This window comes from Nylanderia fulva, unplaced genomic scaffold (assembly GCF_048542155.1).
Source record: "Nylanderia fulva isolate GAGA-0341 unplaced genomic scaffold, ASM4854215v1 Scaffold347, whole genome shotgun sequence".
NCBI classification, from domain to species: domain Eukaryota; kingdom Metazoa; phylum Arthropoda; class Insecta; order Hymenoptera; family Formicidae; genus Nylanderia; species Nylanderia fulva.
The window spans coordinates 92,884-112,523 of NW_028190419.1; the positions used below are offsets into that span (position 1 = coordinate 92,884).

Here is a 19,640-nt window from a genome sequence, read left to right on the forward strand (position 1 = left end):
ATTTTTGAAGACCTTCTTTTGAACATGGCTTGACCTTTTCATTTTTATGATTTTTTGGAGATAGGGTGAGAGAGGACGAATGAGGGTAAGAGAAAACGAGATAGGCGAAAGAGGGTGAAAGAGGACGAAATTGGGTGAAAGAGGGCGAAAGAGGACGAAAGAGGACGAAAGAGGGTGAAAGAGGACGAAAGAGGGTGAAAGAGGACGAAAGAGGGTGAAAGAGGGTGAGAGAGAATGAAAGAGAGTAAAAGAGGACGAAAGAGGGTGAGAGAGGGCGAAAGAGGATGAGAAAGAATAAAAGAGGGTTAGAGAGGACGAAAGAGAGTGAAAGAGGACGAAAGAGGGTGAGAGGGAATGAAAGAGGGTGAAAGAGGGTGAGAGGGAATGAAAGAGGGTGAGAGAGAATGAAAGAGGGTAAGAGAGAATGAAAGAGGGTGAAAGAGGACGAAAGAGGGTGAAAGAGGGTGAGAGAGGACGAAAGAGGGTGAGGTAGGATGAAAGAGGGTGAAAGAGGATGAAAGAGGGTGAGAGAACGAAAGAGGGTGAGGTAGGACGAAAGAGGGTGAAAGAGGATGAAAGAGGGTGAGAGGACGAAAGAGGGTGAAAGAGGACGAAAGAGGGGTGAAAGAGGACGAAAGGGGGTGAGAGGGAATGAAAGAGGGTGAAAGAGGGTGAGAGGGAATGAAAGAGGGTGAGAGAGGACGAAAGAGGGTGAAAGAGGCGAAAAATAGTGAAAGAGGACGAAAGAGGGTGAAAGAGGGTGAAAGAGGATAAAAGAGGGCGAAAGAGAGTGAAAGAGGACGAAAGAGGGTGAAAGAGGGTGAGAGAGGACGAAAGAGAGTGAGAGAGGACGAAAGAGGGTGAAAGAAGCGAAAGAGGGGTGGAAATGGGGGTGGGGGCGGGGGGCGGGATGTGGGAGGGAAAGGGGTGGGTGGAAGTTGAGGGAGGTGTGAGTGAAAGGTGAGAAGAGATTTATATATATATATATAATCCTGATGACGTCAGCGGACGCGGATAGAGAAGAAGAAGAAGAAGAAGACGACGTTACTTCATTTTTCATGAAAAACGTCACTTTTTGACCGCTTGTATCTCCAGAACGGCTTGACCGATTTTATTTTTTCTTGGCTCAAATTACTCGTGGCGATGCCCCCTTTCAGGTTATATTACGTGCAATTCAAAATTTTTTATATTTTAGTAGTTCTACACCCCCAAAAAATGGACTTTGATGGTGCAGGATAACGAGACTTGTAGTGTCTTTTAAGGTCTTTTAGGGTTTGAACATGGCCGGAGACACTACCGCGTCTCCTAATAAATAATACTTCGTATAATATTATTCGCTATCTTCATCTACTAATGACGAGAATTGAAGGGGAGTAAATGCCTTTCTTGACGGCGTGCTGTAAAGAAATATTTTTGTGTAATTTATTATGAATTTTCATTCAAATTTAAATGTAATATTATTTATTATTTGAAAATTACATCGCAATTCAAATTTATCATCAATCTTAATGTTAAAATATTTAATTTATATTTATTTTAAACAAATTTCTAAGTAATAATACACTTTTATCGGCGATTAAAATACTGAGAAGCCCTTTTAAGTTTGAAAAATTTCAATAGTTTAGAGATGTTAAACTTTGTATAAAAAGGTGATTCATTAGACTTTTTTGTTAACTTTTTTGTAAAAGTTATTTACTAATTGATAAGTTTGGAACGATTTTCTATAAATACGTGGAAAATTATTTATTAACTTACCCTACACGTTTCAAACGAGTTTGTTTTGAGTCCAGATAACTAGATATTTTTTTTTTATGGCTTCTTCAGTGATTGCCAGAAATGATTGTTTAGCTGCCTCTAAAAAAAATTTTTAATTTAAATTTAATGTTATGGTACCTTTTATTCTTACAATGCCCAATTATATATATTCAATTCGTACCAAACATGCATTTACAAAAAGATAACTCCTTAAAACTTTCATTCTTCATTTTAATTTCCTGATTAATCTTTTGACCAACAAAGCTGTAATGTTTTAACGCACTATCTAGTATGGTTCTTTGGAAAATGTTGTTAATAAAATTACCCTCATTATTTCCTCTAATACTTTTTATATAATCAATCTGAAAAATAGTTATATACAAACTTAGTATTTTTTATATAAAAATTAAAATTTGTAAGCTTTATATTATTTAATGAAACCAATCAACCATTTAAAATATCATAAAAGGTAAAACCCAAACATCTAAAAAATATCGATGAATTATTTTATTTACGTGCATATTTATGATTTTAAACATGATTTTTGTTCGTAAGTAGAACATAATATTTGCACTAGCAATTTTTACTTAAAAATTATGTGTATTATATATAAATAATTTTAACAGGATGGTGAAAGTTTTGCATAGACATTTGTTTTAAATGTATATAAAATAAGAGAAATCGCATCATACAAGATAAGCATGCATATGATAAAGTGTGAAAGCGGTGGCAGTAGCGAAATGGAAAGATGCATCAATTTCGTTCAATATAATCGTAATGTAATTGTACAAAGATTAGTAAAGCATCAAGATATTATAGCATTCTTGCACCACTCTTTTTAATTACCTATATGCATATGTTTGTATACACAGGTTTGTATACACAGATTTGTATATTGGTATATTGTGCAATTCACATTTAGTACAAGACACATCTATATGGAAAATGTATGTTTATAATTATTCTATGTACAGTCAGCGGCGATTAATTCTGTCACCCCCCGTTTGAAAATATTTTGCGTGCGAACAAAATGTGGCAACAGCGCGTATAGGATAAGCTGTAGTTGGAGCAGTGGGTGTGTTCAAATCACGGCTGATCGCATACGCGCTGTTGTCACATTTCGTTCGCGCACAAAATATTTTCAAACGGGGGGTGACAGAATTAATTGCCGCTGACTGTATCACATAATATTGTGTACTATTTGTTTACATTATTGTTTCCTCTTAGAGAAAGCTTTTGTGATAGTATATTTTTTGGGTTACGAAACAAAAGATATAAATTAAAAAACATATGTTTTGAGGTTGTAAGAATTGAATTATAGTGTTTTTAGAAAAAGTCTGTACTTACCACATTGAAAGTGAAATTCTTACGTATCAATTTTTGCTCTAGTTTTTGTATGGTCTTGTTAGGATCACCGATAGGAAAATATTCTTCACATAATGTTTGCTGTGTAACTGAAGAAATTGGAGTATTTGACGTAGCTCTCATTTCATTTGACACCTTAAGTGATTTTATTAATTTGTCAGTGTTTTCTTGTTTCAACGACAACTGATGTAGATGTTTTAATAATTTTGTCTGCTTTTCTAAAAAAAAAATTTTTAGATTATAATCCCAGGTAGCAAGCACACGTCATTTTGACGTCGAATACTAGTCATGTTCGTACGAATGACGTCAAGTGACCAGAAACTGACATCATATTTGAATGACATTATAATGACGTCATTATTTTACGTCAGTATGACGTAATATTTAAGTCCTATATTCATTTTATAATGACGTCATTATGTAGTACGTCAGTATGACGTAATATTTAAGTCCTACATTCATTTTATTTATGTATTTTGGTGTCAATCTAAAAAAGGATGCCATTTATTTAAACAATTAATATAAATATATAGATATAGGCATTTAAGAGCCGAACGCAAACGTACAATTTTTATAGGTAGATCCTATACATATTAAAATAAAAAATATATGTATGAGAATATTTGCAACGTCATATTGACGCCGAATGACGTCATTAGACGTAAAAATAACGTCATTTTGACGTTTAATGACGTTAGTTTGCCACCTGAGTACAATCATCGTGTCGAAGTAACAAAAGCAAATAGAAAGCGTTTGCAACACTTGCGAGCATAAAATATGTCTTTTTTTTTTGGTAAATAATAAAATTAAAATAATGCCACGAGCATTGCGAACGTAAAGTACGTGAAACAGATCACGCGCATGCAATCGTCATTTATCGCGCATGTTCTGTTTGCTACATCGGCGCGGAAAAATTATCAGTCTCATTGTCAGGTTAGGGTTAGGTTCACGTGCTTTGTGTAAATCCTGCTTGTTCAGACGCAAACGAAAAAATTCCGTATAAATTTTTAATTATTTATTATACGTTATATATTTTCTTGATTATATAGTCATTACTGAAATGACTTTTGTTGGCGTCGAATTTATTCTCAATGATAGTGATAATGAAGCGTCAATTGCTTTAGTACATTGTTCATGGTTAACGCCACGAAAAAAAGAGGTTTGGTGGCCTCCGTATAAAACTGGTGCACAATTTAAGAAAGCACTCTTCCGCGAAGAAAAGCCAAAAGATCAAACATGGACATTATACGGTATTAAACAAATACTTTTTTCTTGTGGTATGTATACAATATATATATATTTATGTATGTGTGTGTGCGTATTGAGTATATTGAGTGTATTGAATATATTAATTGTTTATTTAATTAATATTATTATATATTTTATATTGTGATATTTTTAATTAACAAATTTTATTGCATAAAAAATTAGGTTATGTTTATAAAACTTAAATTTAACTATGTTATCTTTGTTAATTATAGATGAATATCAGAAAGCTAGTAAAAAACTAAAAAAGTGTGAAGAGTTTTCTGATGTACAGTCTTCTACAGTGGAAGATAAAGAGCAACCAAAGAAAAGACAGTCAAAACGAAATTCTAAATACATATCTACTAGTGAAGAAGAGGATGATGAAAGTGACCATTCTTTACGTCGACCACCAAAGATTTCCACATTTGGTAAAAATATTTTTTAATTAGAAATTTAAATTCTTAATTAATAATTATAAATCTAATTTTATCTTTTTGTAAATATTGGAAGCATTTTGTTATCTAAGCATTATTATGTTTAGCACATGCGCTACAAGATAAACATAAAAAATCTTTAACATCAATGCCATCATCAGTATCTATGACATCAAAAGACCTACCAGAAACAGGTATAAAGAAATAACAAAATATTAAAAAAAAAATAAAGCACTATATATTTTTGAAATTTTGTTTTCTAATTTTTCTTTAAATTTGTTATATTACAGTATCGCAACAAGACATAAATTCAGATTCTTCTGATATTCCTGCACACAATACTCCTAGTAGGAGATTAAAAGAGATAGATTTTTTAAATAGAACCACAATACCATCACCATCTTTAACTGTTTCCACAAACATCAGTTCTCGATCAGAATCTGTAAATTCAACTCTTAATGAAGCGAATGGAGTACCATATTTTCGTAGCCTTACTGGTATGTCTTATTATTATTCTATAAAATAAAACGATATTTTTTTATATACTACAATAGAATGATTGCCTATTTATATTAAATTTTTCAGAACAAATTTTTACTGAAATAAGAAAAGTGCGAGAACAAGTTAAAGAAATGTATGGAATATTGAAGCACTCCAACACTCAATGTGAGTGGCATGCTCTCTATCCCAGATAATTGTCCTGTTGAGTTTCCATTGAAAACACGCGAAGAATTGCAACTATTAGAAAATTATTTTAGTTCCCGTGAAAATAAACACGCTGTGGTATATATACAGGGTTGGCCATATTAGGTGGACCCATTTATTTAAAAGAAAAACATTAAAAAAAAACACATTTTTTGCTGTTCAAGTGAAAAATCATTTAGCGTTCGATTGATGGTTGCTCCATAGCAAAAATCTCCTAAGACTGACGCTTCGAACACGTGCTATCATTAGTCATTCTCACATTCCTTGTCAAAGTAACAGTGTTACCAGATGGGTCCACCTAATATGGCCAACCCTGTATTTATTTAAATCACATGTTTTAACATACATATACAGACACATACTATTATTATACTACTACTACTATAACTACTACTACTATAACTACTACTACTACTACTACTACTACTACTACTACTACTACTACTACTACTACTACTACTACTACTATTACTATGTATGTGTATGCATGTGTTGTGTATATGTACATATATGTGTTTATACGTGCATTAATGTTAATTTTTTTTATTATTTTACAGTCATTGTTCTTCTCAACATTAGAAGGTGACACTACTACTGCAAGAACTAATAAAATTTTAAAACACGTTTTAACTAACGAACTTGCGAAAGGTTTTAACTTTGCAGGACACAAAAATAAGGAAGCTTTTGAGAAGCTTTCTTTGAAGACTGTGATAATCCGTAAGTTTGACAATATTAAATATTTTACAAAAATTAATTAAAATTGATAAAAAATAAAATTTCTTTCTTGATATAATATATAATTTGTTATAAAATAAATTGTTTAAAATTTTTCTGTTTTGTTTATAGGCGGTGTGCAAATAAAATCACCTTCAACCACAGAAAAAGATATTGAGGATGCAATCAAAACTTGGTTAAAACACGCTTCTGACAGATTAAAGGAAAGTTTGAAAAAAAATAACAAAGAAAGGTTATAAAATTTAAATATTATATTCTACACGTATGTATTACTTTTTATTTTTATTTTGTCTATTGATAAATTAATAATTTTATTAATTTTATTTTTTAAGTTTGCATTATTTATTTTAATAATTGGTTATCAAAACATATCTTTTTTTCTTTTATTTGTAAAAATTTATCATTATGTTAAAAATTAGACGTAAACGTAAAGAATTTGTTGGACGGCGCCAACAATATCGAAGAGTAACGCAAGCTGTAAACAAAATATTTGCTGCTAATGTTTCTAATAGAACACCTTGTAATAATTTGAACCTATCAAACGAAATATATAATGAATCGTTAAATGATTTAGATACTAATAGAATTACAAGTACTAATAATGAAACGAGCAATACTAAAAATTTTGAAAATGTTATTGTCTCTTTAAATTTTCAAAACGATAACTATTTAACCATTGATGACGTATCTAATTTTTCTAATAAGTTAATAAATAATTCTTCTGACACAGATATAAACAGTAGCTTAGATGATCAAAGTAATTTTATGTATGAATTAAGGAAATGGGCCATTGAAAGACACATATCACATTTAGCTGTAACAGATCTTTTGCGCATACTTTCCCCTTATCACCCAGAATTACCATTAGATTCCCGTACATTATTGAAAACTCCAATTTTTACGCAAATTAATAAATTAGAAACTGGAGAATTTTGTTATTTAGGTTTGAACATAGCTTTAAAAAATGTATTGTCACAAAAGCATACCCAAGAATGTTTAAAACCTGGTGAAACATTAAAAATCTGTTTTAATGTAGATGGTATCCCATTGTTTAAAAGTAACAAATTACAACTATGGCCTATTCTGGGACTTATTAAAAATTTTCGTAGTATTCCATTCAGTATTTCAATTTTTTGTGGTACGTCAAAGCCTAAACCTTTAAATCTTTTTTTAAGGAATTTTATAGATGAATTAAATAATTTATTAGAAAATGGATTTGATTTTAATGGGAATCACTTTAAAATAGAAATTCATAGTTTTATATGCGATGCTCCTGCTCGTGCTTTTTTAAAATGTACAAAGACACATTCGGGATATTCTTCATGTGATAAATGTGTTGAACCTGGAGAATATTATAAAAATAAAGTTGTTTTTACAAGTGAAATAGCTCAAAAGCGCACAGACGAATCTTTTAGAAAACAGATAGATGATGATCACCATCGTGGCCCATCTCCTTTAATAGATTTACCTATAGATTTAATAACATCTTTTCCCACAGACTACATGCATAACATATGTTTAGGCGTAATGAGAAAGCTATTAAATACATGGATTGGAGGTTCACTAAACGTTAGATTACCTAACAGAAAGGTACAAGTGCTCTCACAACGTCTCATTAATTTACAGCCATTTATTCCATTGGAGTTTAATAGAAAACCTCGGTCATTAAATGAGCTAGCGTATTGGAAAGCCACAGAGTTTAGAACTTTTTTGATTTACATCGGTCCTTTAGTTTTAAAAGATATTGTAGACAAAGCTATTTATGAAAATTTTCTATTATTGCATGTTGCTATTTCTATATTAATATCACAAAAACATATAGATAATTTTGGAATTTCATTTGCACGAGAATGCCTACTAACTTTTATCAATCATTGCAAAAATAAATTGTACGGTCTAGAATTTGCTGTTTACAATATTCATCTCTTAACACATATATGCGACGACGTAGAAATTTATGGTCCTTTAGATGAATATTCTGCGTTTCCGTTTGAAAATTATCTTGGTAAATTAAAAAAATTAATAAGATTTTCTAATAATCCATTACAGCAAATACATCGTCGAATTCAAGAAATAAATTGTTCTTCCTTAGAAATAAATAAATGTAACTTAAAAGAAGTCAAAGCTAAATATTTTGTTGACATGGAACATAAAAATGGACCTTTATTAAACAATAATTCTTGTCAATGGTACAAACAATATAAAAAAATCAGTTTTACAAATTTGTCATTTTCTATCAATCGCTACAGCATTGCAGACAGTTATTGTAGTTTGAGTAACGCAGAAGTAATAGAAATACATAATATTGTAAAAACAACAAATGGTGATATTTTCGTTATTGGAAAATATTTTATTAAACAATCACCATTATATCTATATCCGTGCGACTCATCGCTACTTAATATATACGAGGTGTGTTCAAAAAGTATCGCGAATTTTGAATTTCCGCGGGTTACGTATATTCGATTTTCGATTTTTTTGTGGCGTTATGTTGGTACTCATGTTTCTCATTTATGCCGACAAGTACGGCCATTTTGAATGTTCAGTTAATTTTTGACAGCTGCTTTGCTTGCACGTGTTTTGGCTCGTCTTCGATTTTTGCCTATTCCAAAAAATGGATCAAAGAATCTGTATCAAATTTTGTGTGAAAAACAAAATTAAGTGCGCGGACGCATTCCGAATGTTGACTGTGGCATATGGTGAAGCTACCTTGGACCGAAGCAACGTTTATCGGTGGTACAAAATGTTTTCCGAGGGCCGAGAAGATGTGAACGACGAAGAGCGTGCCGGACGCCCGAGCACGTCAACAACAGACGAAAACATTAATGAAGTGAAGAAAATAGTATTGGTCAATCGTCGAATCACCGTTAGAGAAGTTGCTGAGGACCTAAACATATCGATTGGCTCGTGCCATTCGATTTTTACCAATGATTTGGGCATGACACGGGTCGCCGCGAAATTCGTACCAAAAAATCGTTGCTTGTGCGCGAATTTTTGGCCAAAAACAACACACTAATAATGCCGCAGCCACCGTATTCCCCAGATCTGGCCCCCTGTGACTTTTTCTTGTTCCCGAAACTGAAAAGGCCCATGAAAGGACGACGCTACGCTACGATTGAGGAGATAAAGACGGCATCGAAGGAGGAGCTGAACAAGATCACAAAAAATGATTTTTTGAAGTGCTTCGAGGATTGGAAAAAACGTTGGCACAAGTGTATAATATCTGGTGGAGATTACTTTGAAGGGGACAAAATAGATATTCATGAATAAATAAATAATTTTTGAAAAAACACAAAATTCGCGATACTTTTTGAACACACCTCGTATATTCTCAAAGATTTTAGTAATCTCAAAATATGGCCTATTAGTCTCATTAGCAGCAAATGTATTGTAGTACCTTATATTGATGATAATACTTATGTAAATATGTTTTCCAATCATACACAACATTGATTAATATTCTTTTATTATTAATTTTTAGTTTAATATTTGTGAAAATTTATTTATTTTACGATCAATTAAAATTAATATTAATCAAAATTAATATTTGTCGCTAGTGGTGAAAATAAGCTTAAACAACTTGACTACGACGTAACTAGCAATTTTATTTAATTATTTCACGACGTTTCGACCATTTGGTTGTGGTCCTTTTCAAGTGAAATTTCTACAACATAATGTTACACAATATTTTTTAACATACGAAAACTCATTTAAGTGTTAAATTAATAAAATAAGTATACGTAAATTTTATAAACATACCATCAATTAAACCGAGGTTAACATAACATCACACCGGTGTTATTTGAAATTGAAAGTTAAACGTTAAAAGAGGAACACGTCCCATCGTTATGATGTTAAAAGTTAAAAGTTAAAAGAGGAACACGTCCCATTGTCATGATGTTTCGTCAACGACTAAACTTGAAACGCGCCACTAAACAATCTTTATTATTTTGTCGTAAATGTTTGTCAAATTGACGGTGTCTTTCTGTAGGTTAACTGTATTGTCATGCTTCTTTATGAAGAACATTTCAGCAATCTCTCTCTTTCTTACATGTTTCTCGTTATGTAAAATTGTCGGTGATTTCCAATCAAAGTTATGCCCAAAATCACATCTGTGTTTGCTCAAAACCGAATGATTAGACTCATGTAATTTAATATTGCTGGCTTGTTCCTTCACTCTAGTGCATAAATGTCTTTTTGTTTGTACAATGTATGATGCATTACAATTTTCACAATTAATCTTGTATACTACATTCGTTTTAATATCAATAGTTATTAAATCTTTACCTCGTTTTATCAGCCTATTCAACTTTTTTGGCAAACTATAAACGACATTTATGTTAGCATTATTAAGTGACCTTTTAATACTGTCGCTAACGTCTTTAACGTTATGTTAACCTCGGTTTAATTGATGGTATGTTTATAAAATTTATACTTATTTTATTAATTTAACACTTAAATGAGTTTTCGTATGTTAAAAAATATTGTGTAACATTATGTTGTAGAAATTTCACTTGAAAAGGACCACAACCAAATGGTCGAAACGTCGTGAAATAATGAAATAAAATTGCTAGTTACGTCGTAGTCAAGTTGTTTAAGCTTATTTATTTTAATTTAGCAATCATAATGTGCAATGCATATTGTGCAATTTGAGATAGCTATTAATATAATCACAAATATACATTATTATTATTATGATTCTACAGTTTAATAATAAGTTTTTATATTATATACATATATGACTATTATAAAATAAGTTTTTGATAATTATATTCGTACATAATATATTTCGTACATAATATATAAAAATTTCTGTTTATATTAAAATTTGATAATTAATAAAAAATTTATATGTATATACATATATTTACATATTTTATCCAAGTTTTATATATATATATATATGTGTGTGTGTGTGTGTGTGTGTGTGTGTGTGTGTGTGTGTGTGTGTGTACTATAAAAAAATATTAGGAATCAATATTAAATATTAGGAATAAAAATTATTTTAAAGTAAAAAATTGAATAAACTTTGATATATAAATTAGAGTATAAAAGTCTTATTAGTCCTCTATACTCGAATTTGTATTTTTATAGCAAAGTTTTTTCGATTTTAATATTTTAAAATAATTATTCCTAATATTTAATATTTATTCCTAATATTTTCTCTATTGTGCGCAGGATCTAAGAACGTCTTAATAACGTCATTATATTAATCAGGAAAGGCGTCATGAAATAACGTCAAAATGTGGTTCTAATAACGTCATTATATTAATCAGAAAAGATGTCATGAGATGACGTCAAAATGTGGTTCTTTTCGTGACGTCAACAGTCTGTGACATTAGACCGTCATTTTTACGTCATAAAAACGTCAAGTCATGACGTCACAAGTAGTCAGTGACTGACCAATTTGAGACGTCAAAATGACGTGTGGTTGCTACCTGGGATGTAATGACATTTTTTACAAAACTATATATAGTTTACAAAACTATATAGAGTTTTGTAAAAAATGTTATCAATTTTGTACTATATTATTATTATTATAATACTACAACTGTTAATATATTATTACTTGATATATTACGTAATACTTCTAATAACTGTGAATTAGTAGGTTCAACAATTTTTGACTCTACACTTTCAGGCTTTTGTAAAATTTGTTGACCCGACATTCCATTATCCGAATCAATGGATGGACCAGCTTAAAAAAATATGCAATATAAGTTAGTTGAAAATTGTCTTGTACACCGTAAAAAGTACCGATTGAAACCGCCTACATTATTTAAGGCTGATAATCTTGTAACTTGCGTTGAACGATATGAAAAATGTATTAAATATATTACTGTACTTTCTCACATACAGTATTATATTATCTTTATATGCAACACGTGATTTAATATCGTTGAACGTGAGTTTCAATTTTACGATCTTATAATTAATACGAATGCGAGGGAAGCTAACAATTACAAACGATGTAACGCGAAAATTTAACGCTCTCGATAATAATTCTCCTTTGGTACTTTTTACGGTGTAATAATTCGATGAAACGTAGCATTATTTTCATGCAAGTTTTAGCAATATTTTCAAATCAAAATAATTTTATCACTACATATTTTATGGACTACTTACATTCTATAGTACTTGCGAGACTTCTTTTATCAGACGCCGTAAGTAATTTATTGTACGATGAATTAACACCTGATGATTTGTGTCTTGGCAATTCCATTTCGATCTCACCTGAAGTAATGCTGTTATCATCAGAATGTTCGCGTGAGTTATACTCATCACTATCATCATGATCAATACTAAAGTCAATTTGATCACATTGCGTCTTACTTTCTCTTGTCATATTGTTTACGTTAAGTGTAGGTGGTACGTATGAGTTTTTCTGATTTACATCTTCATCACTTTTATCCGTATCTTTGAAAGATTTTGATGCAGATGTTTTATCGACCTTACTTTTTTTTGTCAATGGTTCTTGTACATAATCTTTCATAGATTTACTCTTTCTTTTAGCTCTACTTGTTTTTAATTTCATTGCATCATTTGCATTACTTAACTCAGAAATACCATCAATATTCAAGAATTCAGTAGCTTCTATCCCAGTGAACCAAGTAATATAGCAGCAATGTAATGGCAATGTAACCAAATATAACAGGTTATATTACCAAAATGTTACATGTAATTTACATGTAAGTTACTTTTTCCGATTCAGCAATATAACATGTTATATAACGTGTTATCTAACCATTACATAACAATTAATGTAACGGTAATATAACAAATATGATAGCTGTTATATTAATGCAATATAATAGTAGCTATATTTGTAATGTTACAGTTATATTGAGATAATGAGCCTGTTACGAAAGTTGAATAAAAATAGATGGATTCAAAATTCTTATTTATTCATAAAATGTTTGTATTACACCAAACAAAATAATTATGTGTATCAAATTAAAATGTAACAAACTTAAAACATTAGAAATATATCTTTTATATTAGGAACACATATATATCTTATATATCTTATCAATCTATTTAATATATGTCTTTTACATTTTCTGCAAATTGTCTATCGACTAGATGCTAATAGATACTAAAATCGACTAGATACCGAGTGATGATGGCTGTGATAAAATAATACGTGGGTTCTTGCAATGTCGCTATCACAGTTTTACATATATATATATAATTAATACATCCCACCTCATCTTTATTACGCTACATTATATGTATGTTTCTATATTATTATTATTTGTATATAGTGTCACGCATCACTCGTTAAAGATGGCAATTGCAGACTTTTTTATTCCGTTGTATAGTGAATTTCTTTATATAATAACCTAGATATACTATATATAATAATAAACGTTCATATGAATAAAAAAAAGAAAAATATGAAAAAGAGTTTTTGACAAAAGACACAAAGGCATTTTTTCACGGTATATGACAGTAGCAAGTGTCTTTATATTATCTTTAACCTTGTTAAGAGTTTGCTTCATTCTCTCTTGTCTCATCCGTTGTCTTTCTTCTTTCTGCTCTTTTCTTCTCTTTTTCCATTGTTCGAATTCGTCGTTGTTTAGCAAACCGGAACCATTCTGCGACGATCTCTTCGAATTCAATTTCTTTTGTTGCCGGATATGTATGTAAAATAGCATCTGTGAACAAATTAATATAATTAATGATGTAAAAATGTAAACACAATGTGAAACAAAAACTAGATAATAAATTAAAGTAAATTTAGATTTATTAGGGTTGATGGGGTTAACTTCTAACAGTAGAGTTTTTATGATAAACAATTGAATAAAGTGAAAAGTAATCAATTATTTTGCATTTTGTTTCATTCTATTTTATTTACGTTTAGATAATAAGATTAGCATAAATTAGCATAAATTTTTGGGTTTTTTATAAAAACCGATCATATTTGCAAGTCTAAATACCATACAGCTCTTATATTTTGCTCTTATACCGAGTAAAAAATGTTAAAAATTAGATTTAAAATATAACTTTTGTGAAGGTATATTTATACACTTTCTGTAACAAAAATTTGAAGAAATTCAACAACAATTTGACATTTTTGGCAAAAATTAAAATTCTTTACAATATTACCACGGAACGAATAATTGCTATAAAATATGTAATCTTTTCAAATAGTATTGCAAGAAATCATGAAGACAATTATATATAAAAAAGTTATTTTTTCGATTCGATATCGACAACGATGATTGAGAACACTTATTCCTAACTATTATATATAATTATTATATACATTATTGAATTGTCTGTTTGCAGCAAGAACATTATTCAATGTTTCTGCCAAAAAACGGACAATAAAAAAAGGTAACTGTATTCTCAAACAACGTAAAAATGGTATTTTTTGGTACTAAAATTTCGGATATTATATTACCTCATTATTTTTATAATATATAGATCTTCAATGCAAAAGTTTCCCTTCCGTCCTTTCCATGAACATAACTCTGCACAGGAATTTGTGAAGATCTTTGTGCAAATTCTTTGGGTGTCCTCACGCGCTGTATGACCTCCAATTTTCTGTACAAATGTATTCTGCAATAGAAATATTACTATATTTGCAACAAATTGAATAAAATTTGACCTTTTTTGTGATAAATAATTAACTTACAAATTGTTGTTTTATTTCCGGATTTTCATGGATTTTTTTCTCAAAGACTTCAATCTCCGCGATCGATTTTAATGGCAGAAGAGACGCTATGAGGCCAACATTTCCTGAAAACATAGGTTTTCCGTGTTCGACTTTCTGGTGAAGCTCCCGTAGTTGTACTTGAATCGATGCGAGCATCCGAATAATTATTCTTGAATATTCGACATCAGAATAAATGACAGACAATATTTAGTATCGAAAGTAATCAGATGTTCTTTGTAAATGTCCAATAAGTCCAGTCAGTTTCACCTTCCTGATTACGATCCACCACTTCCATGCCATCAAAGGCTTTTCTAGTAAGCGTTGAAACTTCAGAAAAATTTTCTTTTTTGAGAGTTTCTGACATCGCAACCGGACTCGGAATCGTCATGTATGGGTCATCCACGTTTTCTGCTTCCTCGTCTATGTCACGTTGGTCTTCGTCTATAACACAACACAAGATATCATTAGGGTCTGATCAGAACGGCTGATTTATAATTTCAAGACCGTGTTTTATATTTTAAGTCTTTGGCCCGTATTCATAGCCCGTTCTTATATTTAAGATGATCTTAAGATCTCGTTCAACCAATCAAGAAATGCTATGCGGCCATTTGATTGGTTAAACGAGGTCTTAAGACGATCTTATAAATATAAGAACCGACTATGAATACGGGCCTTTGTCTTTAGTAACGTACAATACTGTCTTTTATCTCAAATCTAAATCGTACGAAGTGTTAATAAAAGTAATAATTTTATTGTATGCATACAGTATTCTAGATTTTTCTTGCGCGTTACTAAAAACAAAAACTCTCAGAACATAAAACATTGTCTTAAAATTATAAGTCAACTATTCAGACTCTTACTTATGATATGTGACTTTGTGAGCTTTTTTGATCCTCTTGCCTCTACGACGTTGTGTGAATTTTGAAAATTTGCAGATTTTGATATCTCGCCAAAGCTGTTCGGAATCGGTGGCAGGTCTGATAATATGTTTCGACCTGAAAATTCAAAGTTAATTTTCGATTGATGTTTCGATTGATGTTTTGTTGTCAGTTGTATATACAATATTCGTTGATGTGTAGTAAAAAAGCCTGTTTACAGACATGATGTAAATCTATTATTGAGATTTCCGCACAAGGATTTTTAAACAGCTTTATCTTAATAGCTCAAGATGGAATGCACAAGAGATATGAGGATTTGAAATTCATAGGGATTTTAAGTTTGATCTAATAACTGTAAATATAAAGTACAAATTACGAAATAGATTTAAACAGGAAAAAATATACTATATAGATTCTCCTAATGGTATTAAAAAAATAAATGACGAAGCATCACAATCTTTAAAAAATTTGTTAAATCAGATTATAAAATAGCTACAATAACTTACGCAGGTCTCGTGGCTTTTTTATCCACTTCGAAGTTTTAGATTGATTTTCATTTTCGACATCATCGGATGAGGAGCTCGATATTCGTCTATTTGGTATGACTCTTCTGTACCCTTTTCCGAGTTGGTCATCATCAGTAGTTATATAATTTGCATCCTCCGCGACCTTTCGAGCCTTTTCAAGAGACGCTGAAATAAAATATTTATTTTAAATAGAAACTAAAAATGTCACAGATGTTCCTTTATTCTATAATAAAGAAATATGCTTACTGCAATATTTTTCGATGGTCACAGGCAAATTATCCCACAACTGTTTATCTGGTTCAGATTTTTTTGCTATTAGCGTACTAATGTTTTTATAATTTGTTGGCCACCAACATGATGGTTCATCGTCATTTGTTTCAAGCCAATTGGATGGTACTTCGGAAACTTCATTGTTATTGAATGTTACGACTGCATATGCCATGTCTATCCAATCGTAAGTGAAAATGAAGTAATTTCAAAATAGAACAAGAGGAAATGAGATTGCAGGCAAGGATTTAAAAAATACGAGAAACAATCTTTTTTATTGGATTGAATTTTAGATAATTAATAATTATATTGCAATACAGGAATCACTACACTTGAAGTGGTTTCCTCAGGATTTTGCAATTTTAAACACTTTCTCTGTATTTGTGATGCTAACAACGTAATCCGTTCAGATATAAATCTCGTTAACCAGAGAGATGCCAAATTTTTGAGAATCGCACGGTACTGAAAAAAACGACCTCGTGTTGCTATAATGATTTCCTTTTATGTAAAGAACATTATTGTTGCTAAAAATTTTTGTTACGATAAAAATCGAATCATCATTCAATTGACAACAGTTCTCATAATCCTCTGTTGAGATGAAAAATCCATCGAATTCGAGAAATTTGATCTTTATTGCAGACTTCGAATAGTGTACAACTGGATACGATTTGCGGTATTGAGTTTGAATAGGTACAGCATTTTCTTCTGTTATACGATTAACAATTTGATGTAAAGGTTTTTGCGAATTCTTAACCTGTTTCTTTATTGCCTGCAAACAGTTTTCGAATTTAAACGCACTGAATTGATCTAAGCAGCCAAATCGGGTTACATCAGAAGCAAGGTGCACGAGATTATGTACATTATGCGTAATGTGTTCCGAACCATACAATTCTCCATAATGCGAAACAAACCAACATAATAAAGATTGAGCATAATCATTCATAACTAAACACAGTTTACGATCAGCTAAAATACGGATTGCTAAGCTGAATGAAAGGAAATGATTATACAAATCTTTCCGCAAAATTAATTTCAAAACCACAGGACTAGTGTAAAGAAGAAACTGACGAAACTCAGTGGCCTTTCATCTATTGATATCGTTAAAACTTCTCGGTTTTCTGCTAAATTCTTTAGTTATGAAGCATTTCATTGACTCTATATTTTCTGACGCAGCCTGCAGTTGTTCGTTCGTAAGTCGAACAGTTTTTGGGCCTTTAACCCAGAATTGAAGAAGACGTTTGGTAACTCCTAAGCATACAAGATGCATATAGTCTAAAACAACTTGAGAAATCATACCTATATTTAAATCTAATAAATCTGAGTAACCCACATGATGTTCAGGCTGTTGTTGATGTTGAAAAGAATAATCAGTTATTAATTCGCTATTTATTTCAGGGAAAGTAATGCGATGGCCCAATGCATCTCCTTCTTAAATACATTTAGAACATCCAAAGTATCCATTGTGACCTTTCGTATAAGTAAGAAACGACTTTGCAGGTGCATCGCAAACAAGTGCCTTGACACTTACACAACACTTATGATCATCAACATCAAGGCCGTTTCTAAGAATTTCAGTCATGTCAATGATAAATTCTTTCAGATAAATATTAGCATCAGCAGGTTTCTTGTTACCATAATATATGCCAACAACGATAGGCTGAGTGTAGAAATCAGTTTCGATTGATATTAAAATTGGCCAAAATTGAGCTCGCGAACTTTTGAACAAAGGTAAACCGTCACAATTTATACTTATTTCTATCTTATAGAGGATAACTTGAAAGTACTTTGCAATCGAACGTTTCAGTCCATCTGTTACTCCGAAATGCACGTAATAGCCATCATTCATTGGTTGAATTTTATACGACGTATTTTGAGGTGTTTTCATAAGAGTTCGAACATCTATTGGTAAATCAGAATGACCATGCAAAGAAAGAATTTTTAATAATGCATTCACGCTTCTGTGTGACACGTTATTTTGTACAGTCCAACAGCGCAATTTGATAAACTTATCCTAAAAAAATCATAAAAATGAAAAGGTCAGGCCATGTTCAAAAGAAGGTACTCAAAAATTTAAACGATCTAATAATAAATTATCACGAAAAGTAACTGATATGTTATTCAAGGTGCCAGTTCAAAGTGAACATAGTAATTATTCTGTAAGAGCTTCGACATTATTTCTAAATGGACATCGAGAAACATCATAGTTTTTTGAGAGCAGGCCGCCATGTTATTTTTCTGAGTCATTAACAAATTGGTACACTGGAATTACGAGCAATTATTTTTCATTGTACGGGCTAGTATGAATTTCAAATCAAATCTCTATAAACGACTATTATATTTTGTGCACTAAGAATAACATATCGCACTTATTTTCTAGAATCAGATTGTAATCAGTTTTACTTATATGTATGTATATTCAATGTGAACTTGCACCTTGAATAAAATATCACAGTTACTTTTCATGGTAATATATTATTACTAAATTTAGATAATATACACTTTACGTATGTTCACTTTGAACTGGCACCTTGAATAACATATCAGTTACTTTTCGTGATAATTTATTATTAGATCGTTTAAATTGTTGAGTACCTTCTTTTGAACATGGCCTGACCTTTTCATTTTTATGATTTTTTTAGGATATCACTTACTTTTTAAAGTACAGATATATAGAGCAGCTTTCTAGTAATTCAAGTATCACATATGTATTTTCGATTCTTATCACATAACTTTGTATAAGTAACAATTTATGCAATACAGTTCAAAATAATTGAAATATATGGTATATATGTACATATATAAAATATATAATTATATTATAGTATACATATATATTTTATTTAATCATATATGTAAATGTTTGTATAATTGTAATAACTTTTAACGATACATTGCACATTTATTTCAATTGCAACAGAATGAATTTATATTTTTGTATGAATATTGAAAATAAAGAATGGGCCCCTCCATCGCCCATTCTCGTGAGAACGCAACCATATATTTTTCTTCGTCTCTCCGATTTTAACACGACATACATATTTCTGTCTGATAATTTTTTTCTGGA

General features: G+C 30.8%; 3 protein-coding genes and 1 long non-coding RNA gene across 4 annotated transcripts; 2 read left to right on the plus strand and 2 right to left on the minus strand.

The window, feature by feature from the left end:
* Nucleotides 1–1,330: 1,330 nt before the first annotated feature.
* Nucleotides 1,331–15,060, minus strand: LOC146722226 (uncharacterized). The gene is given in 9 exon segments (XM_085485172.1): nucleotides 1,331–1,397; nucleotides 1,756–1,813; nucleotides 1,816–1,854; nucleotides 1,937–2,117; nucleotides 3,103–3,338; nucleotides 11,812–11,940; nucleotides 12,369–12,836; nucleotides 13,684–13,900; nucleotides 14,884–15,060. Coding segments are annotated over 9 exon segments (1,572 nt in total).
* On the plus strand, nucleotides 3,947–5,497 carry LOC114940763 (uncharacterized). The gene is made up of 5 exons (XM_029315515.2): nucleotides 3,947–4,397; nucleotides 4,602–4,796; nucleotides 4,910–4,996; nucleotides 5,093–5,299; nucleotides 5,388–5,497. Exons 1-5 carry the CDS (start codon nucleotides 4,181–4,183, stop codon nucleotides 5,495–5,497), a joined length of 816 nt encoding a protein of 271 aa, XP_029171348.1. The 5' UTR covers nucleotides 3,947–4,180.
* On the plus strand, nucleotides 6,071–6,573 carry LOC146722227 (uncharacterized). Its single transcript, XR_014925269.1, has 2 exons — nucleotides 6,071–6,224; nucleotides 6,354–6,573. It is a non-coding gene; the product is annotated as an uncharacterized LOC146722227 (long non-coding RNA).
* On the minus strand, nucleotides 14,931–16,783 carry LOC114930489 (uncharacterized). Its single transcript, XM_085485167.1, has 4 exons — nucleotides 16,556–16,783; nucleotides 16,289–16,474; nucleotides 15,765–15,899; nucleotides 14,931–15,345 (listed from the first exon to the last, which is right to left on the minus strand). Exons 1-4 carry the CDS (start codon nucleotides 16,749–16,751, stop codon nucleotides 15,128–15,130), a joined length of 735 nt encoding a protein of 244 aa, XP_085341293.1. The 5' UTR covers nucleotides 16,752–16,783; the 3' UTR covers nucleotides 14,931–15,127.
* Nucleotides 16,784–19,640: the final 2,857 nt, after the last annotated feature.

Coding starts and splice junctions, on each gene's coding strand:
- LOC114940763 (XM_029315515.2), top strand. CDS start 4,181: ATGACTTTTGTTGGCGTCGAATTTATTCTCAATGATAGTGATAATGAA. Junction 4,398..4,601: donor ACAAATACTTTTTTCTTGTG/GTATGTATACAA, acceptor TGTTAATTATAG/ATGAATATCAGAAAGCTAGT. Junction 4,997..5,092: donor AAAAGACCTACCAGAAACAG/GTATAAAGAAAT, acceptor GTTATATTACAG/TATCGCAACAAGACATAAAT.
- LOC114930489 (XM_085485167.1), bottom strand. CDS start 16,751: ATGGCATATGCAGTCGTAACATTCAATAACAATGAAGTTTCCGAAGTA. Junction 15,900..16,288: donor AAAAAAGCCACGAGACCTGC/GTAAGTTATTGT, acceptor TTGAATTTTCAG/GTCGAAACATATTATCAGAC. Junction 15,346..15,764: donor CACAAAGTCACATATCATAA/GTAAGAGTCTGA, acceptor GTTGTGTTATAG/ACGAAGACCAACGTGACATA.